The following is a 12,061-nucleotide window of genomic DNA, read 5'->3' as shown; positions in this document are numbered from 1 at the left end:
ATAAGCGAGAGCCTAGTTTAGGCTAGTCCGTACTCGTATACACACGTGGGACTATATATAACTAGAGCCGTTAATAGCTCTAGACTGGAGGCGTGCAGTGTAACTACATTATAGGCTAATCCTATAATATAGCGTATACGTACTTGACTAAGATAGCAACGAGGCCAATAGACGCCTATTCGAATAGTTTCCTAGCGATACTATTATTTTAAACGGCGGTAGTACCAGCGTACGTATTATAGGGCCTACCCCTTCCCTCCAATACCATTCCTTATTCTTAATACCTATTATTATAACTTTTACCACAAGGGTCTAACAACACCGGAGAACTAACGTTAATTCCCATTCTAGCAGTACTACTACAACTAGGTAGCCTCCTTCGTCTGTGTCTACTCCGGAGTCTAGAAACCAAAGTCGAGCATCGCTAGAACATAGGGCTGGGTCAAGCGTGTCCGCTGTAATTTCAACACGGCCGGGTACGGCCAGGTACAGGACGGCGCTAGCGACTGGACTGCAGGGTACACTTTCAATACTGACCATTTCTACTGAGTGCTCTCCTCGACAACAAGCACTACTTAATTAAATAGATTTCCAAGTAACAAGGTTCTAATTCATACTACCTACTTTTACCGTTCGACAACACCTGAGTCTAGTTCACTCCAAACGCATAGTTCCAAACAACCGGTTACCCGTGTCTGTCCCTCCCCTCCCGGTAAACTTATTCTCCGATATCCTCAAGGCCAGCAAATGGAACTTGCTATCTTTCCTCAAGAGCCGTCCCAATTCATGCCCTGTACCTGTAGCCTCCACCTGCACGACCCCGGCGACCACCACAAGGTGGATATCCCTCCCCTCATCCATGGCACGTATGCGCTCACGAAACTCCAACACCGTCTTCCCGTTGTTCACTACCGAGTCCACCAAGATAATTGTGTGTTGATTGGATATGTGATAAGGCTTGACATCCTCCGGTGTTTTGGCGTGCAAGAACATAGCGAGCGGAAAGGCTTCGTTGACGCCAAAAGCCATGGGCTCTCCGCCCCTCATCAAGGCAACAATAGTTGTGTCTTGTTCGCGGAGGAGGCGATGGCCAGTGGTAGCGTGTCCTTGGACGTGAGGGATTGAGTACTCTTCCAGGCCTATAAGGGACGTAATCAACTCCGTGGCTAGGTACCAGCCAATGCGACGATGCGCTTCTCTCAACGCTGGACCAGAGATGTTAGCGTCGCGGGTTGGGGTCATCAGGACCCTGGCGGACGGGCGGTTGCTAGTATGCAAAAGGTTGGAGGGCGGGCCGTCGAAAAGGGATTGATTGAAGGGGTCGGTTGGATCAGAGAGGTCGACCACAGGAAGCCGGACGGTGTCGAGACGGGGAGTGACGGTGTACGGGAGGAGGGTTTGACGGAGATTGTGACTGTGTGGTGCGTCGTTAGTGTTGACATGTTCAATGGCCATGGAGAGAGCGTCCTCCATCGACTTGCTTCTAGTCAGTTCCTCGCCTACGACCACAACGCCTTCGTCAGCAGCCCGGAGCATTGGCAGGTCCAGTGGGCCGTCTCCAAAAGCCACCACACGAAGGTTATGAGGAGGGCTTCGTAAACGGTTGGCAACGCCTTCTTTGGATTTGGCAGTGATGATCAACTTCTCGCGAATGTCCCCGCCGCCAATAATCTCGATGTGCCTTCCCAAGTCTTCTTTCTCCATCACAAGCTCCCATACCCGGCGTAGCCCGCAAGTCACCACCACAGCCATGACGTGCTCGTGCTTTCGGACACGGCGCAGTATAGACAGGAACTCGGGATACAGAGTGATCTCCTTCGCAACATCATGGCAGACCCTCTCGAAATCTCTGTGGGTGTCACTGTACAACATGGCTACCTGGCGGAAAGCCTCATAGCTGTAGCCGTGCTCGCGGAATATCTTTTCGGCCGGGGTCAGCTCGTCCTTGCCAATGGGTCTACTGGATTGACGCTCCCAAAAGTCTCTGCCGGTATCCTTGGCGGTCAGCGTCTTGTCTGCGTCAAATACCAGGGCCGTGGTCACCCTGGTATTGCGGCAAGCCGTGACGTTGGCTACCATCTCATCCACTGCGGCCAGTACTCGTATGTGGTTGCAGTGTTCCGATTCCGTGCGGAACTCGTGGAGCTTGTGTGATATCTCGGATGCCAAATGTTCCACCGGCGTGTCATATTTGAGACCTTCAAAGTGAATTCCCGAATTCTTTGCCAAGGTTTCCAGCTGCCGCATTTCTTCCTCTTGCCACTTGTGCAGGTGTCCAGGTGTCACTGTCTCGCGCTGCCTGACCTGGTCGCGTTGTCGATGACGGCAAAGCGTTTCCGCGGCCACTTGAAGGTAGATGATATGTGTGAACGTATCTTGGTCGGCTTTTGTCCAGACCACCGTTCCCTGCTCGCTACCCCTGGGCCAAAACATGTAATGCCCGGCAACAACACCGGCCAGGCCCGACCTTTGGCACTCGTCACGGATCTGGGCGATGGCGAGCTCGCGGTACCGAGTTTTCTCTTCTTCGGTCAAGGCATTGAAGTCGTCCAGTCCACGGTTTGGGCCCATCAGAGAGGCAATGACTGAAGAGCCTTCGTAGACGGCAAACGTGTTGCTTGGGACTGCCCGTGAAAGGTGTTCGAGGACGGTCGACTTGCCGGAGCCCGGGAGGCCATAGATGCCGACAATGATTGGTTTGGCGGGAGTTGGAGGCGCAGCGACTGTTGTCGGGGACTGATCAGCTTCGGAGCACATCATGACAAGAGCTGCGTGTCTAGAAACGGGTGGAGAAGGAGTGAATATCCAGGTTGAAAGGCTTCCTTGGGGATGGTGGAAGTGGTCGAGAAAACGATAGCAAGGCACACGGGGTGGTGGTGTTAAATACCTGTGCCTGTCCAGATATCTCCATGTCCGCATCGTCACGACTAATTCCCGTTGTTTCTTTTCCTCAGGCGCCCCTGACTGTTTGCTGCTTCACTGGCATTGACAGAGTCATTGTGCGCAAGGATTAGCCGGGGGTTTTCCCTGAACGGTGCTCTTCGAGAGACTCCAGCAGCTGTGCCGTATGGCGTATGCGCGGAGGCCTACTGTTTGGAAATCATAGTGCTTTATAGCTGTTTTATTCGCGTTGACATGTGTGCTGTACATGTAGGCGGCGTGTTTGATGATTGCTGAGGTACCTTAAGTCGTGGTCCGGCGTGGTTGTCCGTTGGTGTGCCATGCCTGGGCTGATTTCGTTGAACTTTCCGATCACAATGTACGGGGCGGCTGCCCGGTGGCGGAATGCAAGTGCCCGTCCCCAACCCCGCTAGCAAAACGGGCGGCACCATCAAGGTTCAGTTTCTGTCCCGCGACATTCGTCACTCAATCCTGTGTTTGGCCTGTTGACTCTCAGCTCCTTACCATATAGCCACTTTCTCTTCAACCTTGCTGCATCACCAAATCGACAACAGCATCGCCCGTCGACTGTCGGTCACAGCCTCATCACGTAAGCACCATCTCCTTCCGACGTTTTCCTCCGCCTTTCCACGATGATAACAGTGCAATAGAACATACCTAATCAACCCTGTCGTGTGCTCGTGTATGCTCAAGAACTGGCTCGACAAACCGTCCCCGACCATCCGCTCGACACCGACAAACACTTCGGCCATCCGCCGCAGACCCGACAAACAATGCGCCAGCCCACTCGTACAGCCCTAGACCGCCTCCTCCATCGCCTCCTCAATAGATGGCACGCCGTCCTCTCTCTGCCCTGCCAATCCCCACCGACTTGGTACCGCGCCCGACTCATCGAAGAGCTCCGTGAGCTGCGCTCTGCTACTACCACTGTCAGCCGACTTAGCGAGACTGCCGACGTCTTTTTCTCCATAAGCCGTGCTCGACACGACGGCTTCCCCGTGCGCAGACTTCCTCCTCTTTCCTTGGCGCGTCATACTGCACCCATGATCTACATGGTCGCCAAATACACATTGAGGTGGGGGTTCTATAGGACAGCCGCGAGGTTGTGTGGAGCGAAGGAATGGAAGGGGGTGAGGGAAGTAATCAACCCGGCGAAGGATCACAAGTTGGGGGAGGTGTCGGCACGTCACAGCATTGATCCAGACAAGTTCCGTAACACTGGGAGGATGCTGCGGAGGGTGTGGCCATTGCTGCCCTAAGCTTCTAGACTTCTAGTGTTTGCGACAAAGCAACTCGCTGTTAAGACGATCGACAGTCAACCTTCGACGAAAAGCTGACGCTGTGCCGTCGTCGATTATATCACAAACATCTTCTCAAACCCTACCTTCTCCCACTTCCACCCGTTTGTATCAAGTGTCACGTTCGTCCCCACCGTCTTACCTCCCTTCAAGCTCCCTGCCTCAACTCTTCCACCCCCAACCGGTCTCTGCAAGTGATCATCACCAGCAAGCACGGTGAAATTTGCCAGAGGCAGGTCCCAGCCATTGCGGGTGGCTACGCTGGGCGAACCAAAGAACTGGGCATCGATCTTGGACTTCTTGATTGATAGATGGAAGTACCCGCGGTAGTACCCTTCTTGCCATTGCAACTCTGGGTTGTTGTCGACCTTGGTCTTGGTCGCCTTTTGTACGGTGGCGATGGTACCGCTGGAGCCGGAAGAGGTGACGGCTGTTCCTGCGAACTCGACGCCGATGGCTCCCAAGCCGGTGGCGGCGTCATAGGGCTTTGTACCAAGCCAGGCAAGGTCAGAAACCTACAAAAGACTGTTAGTGTCAGAGGAAGAGAAGTAATGGGAGAATAGTACTTACCCAGTTCTGGTGACTGTCTCCGGACAGAAAGACGTTGTCTGAAATGTTGTTGTCGTACAGATGCTGAAGGGTGCGGTTCCTGCTGGCGACGTATCCCTAAAACCTCTTGTTAGAGGCAGTTGAAGTTCGATAGAAGAGAAGAGACGCTTACACTCCAGTTATCGGTCCCTGTCAGTTCTCCTTTGGAGTCAAGAATCCTCGAAAACACGATCTGGTTCCCCACCACTCTCCACGTTGCCGCTCTCTGCTTACTTTCGCTCAACTGCCTAAAGAACCACTTCTCTTGGCGGCCTCCCATTAGCGTTCTCGAAGGATCATCCCTAATCGCCTCGATATAGGCATCATTGTTCCCTGTACTGGTGATACTTCGATCGTAGTTACGAGTATCGATGACGATAAGATCCAACAGCTTGCCCATCTTGAAGTTGCGCCAGATTCGCAAGTTATCGTCGAGGTCTACCTGGCGGATCGGCATCCACTCAAAGTAGGCGCGCACAGCGTTGATCTTGCGCGTATCGACACTGATGGAGGGACCGTCATTCCTGAAGGAGGCTTCGGTGTTGTTAAGCGCGGAGAAGCCGTCCCGGTAGCCATTGTTGGCAAATTCTATACGGTCAGGGTGGTTAGAGGTTGTATAGAGCATGGCATGCAACGGGACTTACCGTGATCATCCCAGGTGGGAATCCACGGATAGTTCTGGGCCAAAAGCTGCAGGTCGTTGTCTGTTCGGTACTGTCCATGGCGTGTCCGATAGTCGTACAGGGTGAACAGCTTGTTTGCGGGCTTGTGTGCTCTCGGACCGCTTGACGCATCTTCATAGATGTAGTCGCCGAGATGGACCACATAGTCATGCTTGCCTTTCCGGGCAGCATTGCCGTAAACGTTGAAGAAGCCCTTGGCTAGTAGATAACAGGTTAGCAATTATGAACAAAGGGCACCTAGACAATCCCATCTTCCCTGTCCGCTAGGACGCACCATGGTTTGAGCAAGAGAACACAGCTAGCTTGACCTCGTCGACCTCGTCATTCTCGGCCGGAGCAGTCTTTGTTCTTCCCACAGGGCTAGAGTTGTTGGAGCCGCAGACGTTGAACTGGTAGTTGTAAAGCGTCCAAGGCTTCAAGCCGTGAGCTTCGACCTGATCACTGTCAGCGGCTTGCTCATTCAGTTAATCTGAGGGGCGAACCAACCTTGACTGTGAAGTCAATATCACTCGTTGTGTACGCCTTCCCGCTGCGTCTTAGTGGGCCCTCCACATTCACGTTGTATCCTTTCTGCAACTCCCATACCTTCCACTCGATACAAATAGGATTCGCATTTGCCTTGACGTACTTCTCCGTTTCATGGCTGTAGAGCTCGACCGTCCCCGCCACGGTTACATTACTCCTATCCGACTCAGCAGTGGGCGCTACGCGAGTCCAGAGAATCACGGAGTTGGGATAAGGGTCTCCCGAAGCGACTCCGTGGGTAAAGTTCAGCTCCGAGGGTTGATAAGCCATGGACGAGCGTTTCAACGTGCGGGAAGTGATAAGGGGGAGGGAGAGGCCGAGGTTGACGTGTGACGAGCGGGGGGATGGGGATTGGTAGTTGAGGTTGCCTTCGAAAGAGGCGGACGCAAGACAGAAAAGGGCCCCGAGGCCGAGAAGGGACCCGAGATTTGGATACATCATGAACCAAGGAAGGCGATCTGAGAAGCGGCTAGCGGTCACAGGCTCGACGTGAGAATTCGGCGTGGGCGGTGATGGGTTTTATCATCTTCTGCTGTCCCTGAAGCCTACACTTCAATTTCAGAAAGAGTCTAGAGAAGTTACATCAAACCAAAAGCGGAATGAACAGGGTAAGGTCTGGTGTGCCCGAGCACGTAATCGGATGCCATAACAACCCGTGTTTCCGGTAGCGGGCGAGAAACGACGTTCACAGCGATCAAACCATGGCGGATGGCTTCATCCGCATCTCGGCGGGAAAGTGATCACCATTACCCTTTCCTCGCGAACGCATGTTCGGGTACGCCAGCGGGCCGCTCGAACGTCACATTGGCGGACCGGGTTGATATTTCGAATCGCTGAAGAACGTGGTGGTCCAGGATAGCATCGCTTCGTTACACTGACTGTAACCCGCAACCCGCGTGCCCCAGGAACGAGAAATCACTGGCTGGCCTGAGAAGCGATGTGTTCAGTGGAATCATAGTTTGGGGTTGGCGAGGACGATGCGGGTTCTGTGAGCAAGTCCAAGGTATGGTGTAGAGGTACAGGTGACGAATCACTGCATGAGGTTTATTGCGGGGCCATCTCGCAGGATCCATGGACGCGGGAGCTTGAGAGCGGGGAATTTGTACCTCTACAAAGTTGGACGTTAGCAGAATCAGCATCGATATTGGAACACTTGAAATTCTTTGACGAAGACGCACTTTATGAAAATCAATTAGCATACCTAGGTGGATTGGTACCGACGGGAACTCTAACCAGTCGGATTAAACCAATTACAATGCTCCCAAAGCAGGTTGTACGTTGTACACATTGGTTCATTGTCAACGCCGCCAACGTCTACCGATTCCCTGTCCTGTCGTCCAGCCCACGTGCTAGTAGGCAGCATCGTTGCCAGCCGACAGTTTGGGAAACAACCAACAACAATCATGGGCTGTACATTGCAATGGGACCTACCTCCATAGGTGCATGCTTCAAGGCTACATCTGAACAGTCGATGCCAAAGGTTCGAAAAATAAACGCTCATCAAGGCCCGATGACGTCAGACTGTGATCGATGCTGATGCGCCGCTACACGTACGCAACTGGTGTTCAACACTAGAACCCTTGGACGGGAGTAGCATCCGAATCAGTTCGGCTGGCTCCTATCACCACTCCACCATGGACTCATCTGGTGTCGTTGAAATGATGGTTTCGTCGATGTCAAGGTGATATCAGATGTCCATCAAGCTCGCATGTCTCTTGTTGGAGATGGAGAGGGACCGACATGGTACCTGCCTACCTAGTGGTATATAGATAACCAAGTCGGGAGCGGGTTATCACCATTCACCTCTCGCCTTCCCTGGAACTTTGGTGTAACACTCGGCTCCATTGTGCCAGACAAGCAGTTGCCGCCGCTGCCCATTCCCGCTAGCTCGATATCCAAGAAGACTTCAATATGGTCATGTACAAGCCAGGTCAGACTGTCCGCTACAAGCCCGTGGGAGGTAAGTTTTCATTTACGTGGTTTATCTTCTGTTATGCAATCCACTGATATCTTGCCTTGAAAAGGGCCTGACTCGCACACCTCGGAGAGTGTGGGCAAAGTCAAGGACGTTTTGACCGAGCCCGGTCACCAAGCCGGCCGCAATGTCAATGCCAGTCCAGAGAACCCGAGATATGAGGTACGTTCGGTCGTCTTACCGGAAAGTAGCTGGTCACTGAGCGGTTTGTTCATTGGTTCTGACAATGATGTGTGGGATATAGATCCAGAACTTGAACACTGGCAAGTCGACCACCATTTACGAGGCCAACATCCTGGGACCCGCGCAATAGAGGTAGATCGCTCTAGAAAACTACAGTCGTTGCTTGGGTCTTTACTTTGAAGGACGGCTTCCCCTACAAGGTTGTGGCAGTGCATACTGACCAGCCTAAACACCGGCCCGCAAATTCGAACCAGACGAGTCGGGATGGAAGATCTTCGCCTTATGTTTTTCCAGCAATTTCTCCTGTTCGGTATGAGTTCGTGTTGAGTACTTGCTCGATCATGCATTTTTGGCACAAGGCCCCTTCCTTGGCAACGTCGATATCTAGGTTCAACATCTTATTATTGCTGTACATTCGGTGTTGGGCATGTCATGACTAGGGTATAATAAAACGATCATCCTTTGCCTTGTCCAACCTATCAAATTAAAGCGGTCAAGCCAGGATAAGTGTCCTACTTTCACAACCATAAAAGAAACCTTTCCTCTGTTCGTAACCAATACAAACACCTACTCTCCTCCAAGTATCTGCGGATCCGGGATTTCTTTGAAGCAACAACATCGCCAACTCTCCGAGCTCAAGGCACATGAGCTCCGTTTCCTCCCCGTCTGCCAAAGCCACACTGTCACTCTTTTTATTCGCAAAGTAAGCGCCAGAAGGCGGAACGAGATAATCCAGCTGTCCCACCACCTCCCCACCATGGGCGTCTTTGGAGACTATGCGACCATCATCGTGGTTCCTCGAATGTAGATCGCGGCCGGGAAACTCTTCAAAGTTGAAGCCGACGCGATCACCGCGTTTCCATTCGATGGCTTCCCACGATACGGCGCACGAGCTTTCGGAAATGAAGCGGCGGAAGCGACCTTTTATCTCGATCTGCTTGACAGTGCGGCCTTGTTGCTCAACCAACTTGCTGCGAAGGCGAGGGTCGGTGATGACTTGCTGGTTAAGGGTGACGGTTGGGATCACGGGGGTGTGGTCAAAACTGAATTGACGGACTCCCAAGAACTGAAAGTGTGGCGACTGCCTAAATGCATGTCTCATTTTTGTGTTGACACATAGCGGCAATGAAGCCCACGACCACGATGGCGCAACGTCTTGATGACTCCCCTTTGAATCCACAGCGCTTGCAACCGACCACGACAAGTGTCTAGCTAGATCTTCTCGCCACAACCCTGCCAAGTATTGCTCGCTAACACGGGTTTTACCACCTCCGTCCATCTTGGCTTCAAGAAACCGGACGGCCAGGCCCGATATGGCAAGGAAACGATCGGAAGAGTGCGCGAGGTCGCGCCGCGTGTAGGCTTCAACGATATCGAGCCATTCTTGATCAATGCTCTGGAAGTCACCAATACGACAGACATCAAGGAACCGTTGTGGTGGACTCCATGTTAGGTCCTCTGAAGTACAAGCAGGCGAAGGAAGGTCAAGGGGCGAAGACTCGACGGTTTGGTGCTCGGGGCAGGACCAATACCAGCGCTGACCGGTCCAGTAGAGAATTCTGGGAGAAAGACGCTCTTCTTGGAGGGTCCAGGCACGCTGCGATGCTGGAGGGTCCAGGCGGACTTCGTGGAGGGGTTTTTGCGTGTTGTAGAGGAAGTGGTTGCGCAGTTTACAGGGCTTCGGTTCTTGTAGCCACGCAAGACGGTCGTATAACATGGGTTCGGTAGCTTTTGTGCTCGAAGAGGCCAGCAGGGTAAATGCGGCGTTCCCGTAGACTTCGTGCATCAGGGAAGCCTCGGTGTCCCAATCGGTTCCTTTGGGGATACATACATTGTCGATCCAAATGTACTTAAAATCCAATTCCTGGGTGATAGCGATGGCATCTTGCATTGTTTCTGGCAAGATCGATCGAGGAAATGGATTTGTGCGTTCTGGTGCGGGCACGCCATTGACTGTTTTGGTAGAGGCACCCTTGATCCTGGCCCACTCTTCCGCCGGCATTGTGGTGGGATCTCCCCAAGAGTAGCTGAGGACGACATAGGGAACCAAATGATCAGGACCCGGGACCACTCGGACGTTTCCGTCGCCTAGAATCTCCAGCAGCCACGACGGATTCCTGCTGTTCCAACGGTATCGAGACGAGCACTGGTGGTTGTCGTGACAGTTGCTGACGATTTGACGTAGCTCTTCAAAGTTGGGCCGGAGCCTGGAGGCTGCGGAAGGTGCTTTGGTCTTTTTTCCGACAGCAAGGCACGGCTTCTGACTGAGGACAACCGTTGCAGAGAACAAAGGAACCCCGGATCCTTTCTCAATGGTAACCTGGAGACTGTCGCCTCCAGGCCGTATGTCTAGAGCTACCTGGACTGGCCACTGGTTATCCGTGTGTCGTAAACGTTCAGCATCCCGGCCGGTGATCTGATCTAATAGGAGAGCACGGCGGACAATTTGGCAGGCGTCGCAGTTGGAAATCCTTGCGCACAGATCGAGCTCGACGTAGCTGTTGTGGATAATGCGCTTGGGAGAGATGCCCTTGTGGTTTGGGTCCTTCCTCCGCTCGGCCTCTGCCCAGCGAAGGAGGTAAGTAATCTGGTCACATCCGCGGCACTGTAGTTGGCCATGTTCGTTGGTCTTGACGCGTAGTAGATCTTGTGCGTGTGGTGATGGAACGCGATGGTAGGCATGGTGTTGATAATGTGCTTCTTGCGTGCTGGTACAGTGGCGGGACCGACAAGAGTCTAACAGCTGGCTCTTCCGACCGTAGAGACGACGGCCAAGGCGTTGTACCCAGTAGTAGGTCGCTGGTGTGGGTGTCTCCATGGTAGTATGGGCCGTGACTGGCAGACGATGCTGTGTAGATGGTGACAGCAAGGTGGAACCGAGCCTGAGGCAGGAGGGCGAGGCCATCCATATGTACTAAGGCATTCACAGAGCAGTCATGACCGAGCGTGATGGACCGGCGACGGGTCGCACGTGCCATGCTATCCTCTCATCTCTTCTGCCTGGCATGGTTCGACTCGGCTCGACTGTGCTAGGGCTTGGCACGGCGGTGACGTCGTGTGATGCTCCCGTCCGGCCCATTGTAGGGGTCCTCAGCCCTACGGCCAGCTGTGCAGTACATTCAATGCGGGACCAGAACCGCGGATATTCGGAGCTATCGAGGGAGTTTCTGGACAAGGGAACAGTCGTTCGGGAAATGACTGGCGAGAACTGGGTGTCCACCAGGAGTGTGGCTCATTCCTTGCACGTTGGGTCAACTGTCAAGGGTGGGAGCGAGCAAGAAGCGGTTCACTGCCACAACCGAGCGCGTGGTACGACGTATCGTGACCGAGAAAAGGTGTAGGGTTGTTCTGGTTTCGACAAAGAAGTCAGTACTCTACTACAATTCAGGTTGGCATTGAGTTTCCGTGCCGTGCCGCGCCGCGAGGTCGGGGGGCGGAGCAACAAGAACGGACCAGGAAGGGAATAGTAACATAGCGGTGCGGCGGGGCATTCCGGGACCGTTTGACTGAACCGCGCATTTCAGTGGAGACAGTGCCTTCGGTGTCGCCGTCATTTTCCTGCTCAGTGACTCTTCTCCGGACGGCATTGGTGATTGTATATCTTCTACCTAGAGGTAGTAGTCATTTGTCGCGAATTGGCTTCTTGGATTGGACGAAAAAAGCGATGGCGGGGAACGACGGGTCGGGTGGCCTTGGGTCATCAACCTCCTGGTACATACAGGTAAGCGCGTTCCCGTCATCCCGTCATCTCTTAGGTGCCGGTATGGGGGGCTTCGACGAAGCGAGTCGAGCTGTTATCCTTGCCATGTAACCCTCAGCACTAACACTAACAGACAAGACTACATCGCCGTATGTACTGCGCAGCACCACCACCGCGGTGGGGATGGTTGTCCGATACTGTCCGGCCG

At 53.4% G+C, this 12,061-nt stretch overlaps 6 protein-coding genes across 6 annotated transcripts; 3 read left to right on the top strand and 3 right to left on the bottom strand.

The window, feature by feature from the left end:
* Positions 1 to 312: 312 nt before the first annotated feature.
* Positions 313 to 2,757, bottom strand: NEUTE1DRAFT_43879 (uncharacterized protein; the record flags this gene model as incomplete). Its single annotated transcript, XM_009853261.1, has 2 exons — positions 313 to 511; positions 755 to 2,757. 2 exons carry the CDS (start codon positions 2,755 to 2,757, stop codon positions 313 to 315), a joined length of 2,202 nt encoding a protein of 733 aa, XP_009851563.1.
* A 917-nt stretch (positions 2,758 to 3,674) lies between these two features.
* On the top strand, positions 3,675 to 4,160 carry NEUTE1DRAFT_139228 (uncharacterized protein; the record flags this gene model as incomplete). The annotated part of the gene is made up of 1 exon (XM_009854398.1): positions 3,675 to 4,160. One exon carries the CDS (start codon positions 3,675 to 3,677, stop codon positions 4,158 to 4,160), a length of 486 nt encoding a protein of 161 aa, XP_009852700.1.
* A 718-nt stretch (positions 4,161 to 4,878) lies between these two features.
* NEUTE1DRAFT_84952 (uncharacterized protein) lies at positions 4,879 to 6,436 on the bottom strand (the record flags this gene model as incomplete). The annotated part of the gene is made up of 4 exons (XM_009854397.1): positions 4,879 to 5,375; positions 5,432 to 5,668; positions 5,745 to 5,904; positions 5,957 to 6,436. 4 exons carry the CDS (start codon positions 6,434 to 6,436, stop codon positions 4,879 to 4,881), a joined length of 1,374 nt encoding a protein of 457 aa, XP_009852699.1.
* A 1,415-nt stretch (positions 6,437 to 7,851) lies between these two features.
* Positions 7,852 to 8,283, top strand: NEUTE1DRAFT_147616 (uncharacterized protein; the record flags this gene model as incomplete). The annotated part of the gene is made up of 3 exons (XM_009854396.1): positions 7,852 to 7,955; positions 8,020 to 8,132; positions 8,215 to 8,283. 3 exons carry the CDS (start codon positions 7,907 to 7,909, stop codon positions 8,281 to 8,283), a joined length of 231 nt encoding a protein of 76 aa, XP_009852698.1.
* A 276-nt stretch (positions 8,284 to 8,559) lies between these two features.
* NEUTE1DRAFT_66263 (uncharacterized protein) lies at positions 8,560 to 10,971 on the bottom strand (the record flags this gene model as incomplete). The annotated part of the gene is made up of 1 exon (XM_009854395.1): positions 8,560 to 10,971. One exon carries the CDS (start codon positions 10,969 to 10,971, stop codon positions 8,647 to 8,649), a length of 2,325 nt encoding a protein of 774 aa, XP_009852697.1.
* Positions 10,970 to 11,734, top strand: NEUTE1DRAFT_123512 (uncharacterized protein; the record flags this gene model as incomplete). Its single annotated transcript, XM_009854394.1, has 2 exons — positions 10,970 to 11,012; positions 11,073 to 11,734. The coding sequence occupies 2 exons, from the start codon at positions 10,970 to 10,972 to the stop codon at positions 11,492 to 11,494; spliced, it is 465 nt and encodes a 154-aa protein (XP_009852696.1).
* Positions 11,735 to 12,061: the final 327 nt, after the last annotated feature.

The sequence above is a fragment of the Neurospora tetrasperma genome (assembly GCF_000213175.1).
Source record: "Neurospora tetrasperma FGSC 2508 unplaced genomic scaffold NEUTE1scaffold_4, whole genome shotgun sequence".
Taxonomy (NCBI): Eukaryota; Fungi; Ascomycota; class Sordariomycetes; order Sordariales; family Sordariaceae; genus Neurospora; species Neurospora tetrasperma.
Note: the sequence above shows the minus strand (reverse complement) of the source record. Positions and strands in the feature narration are given on the sequence as shown.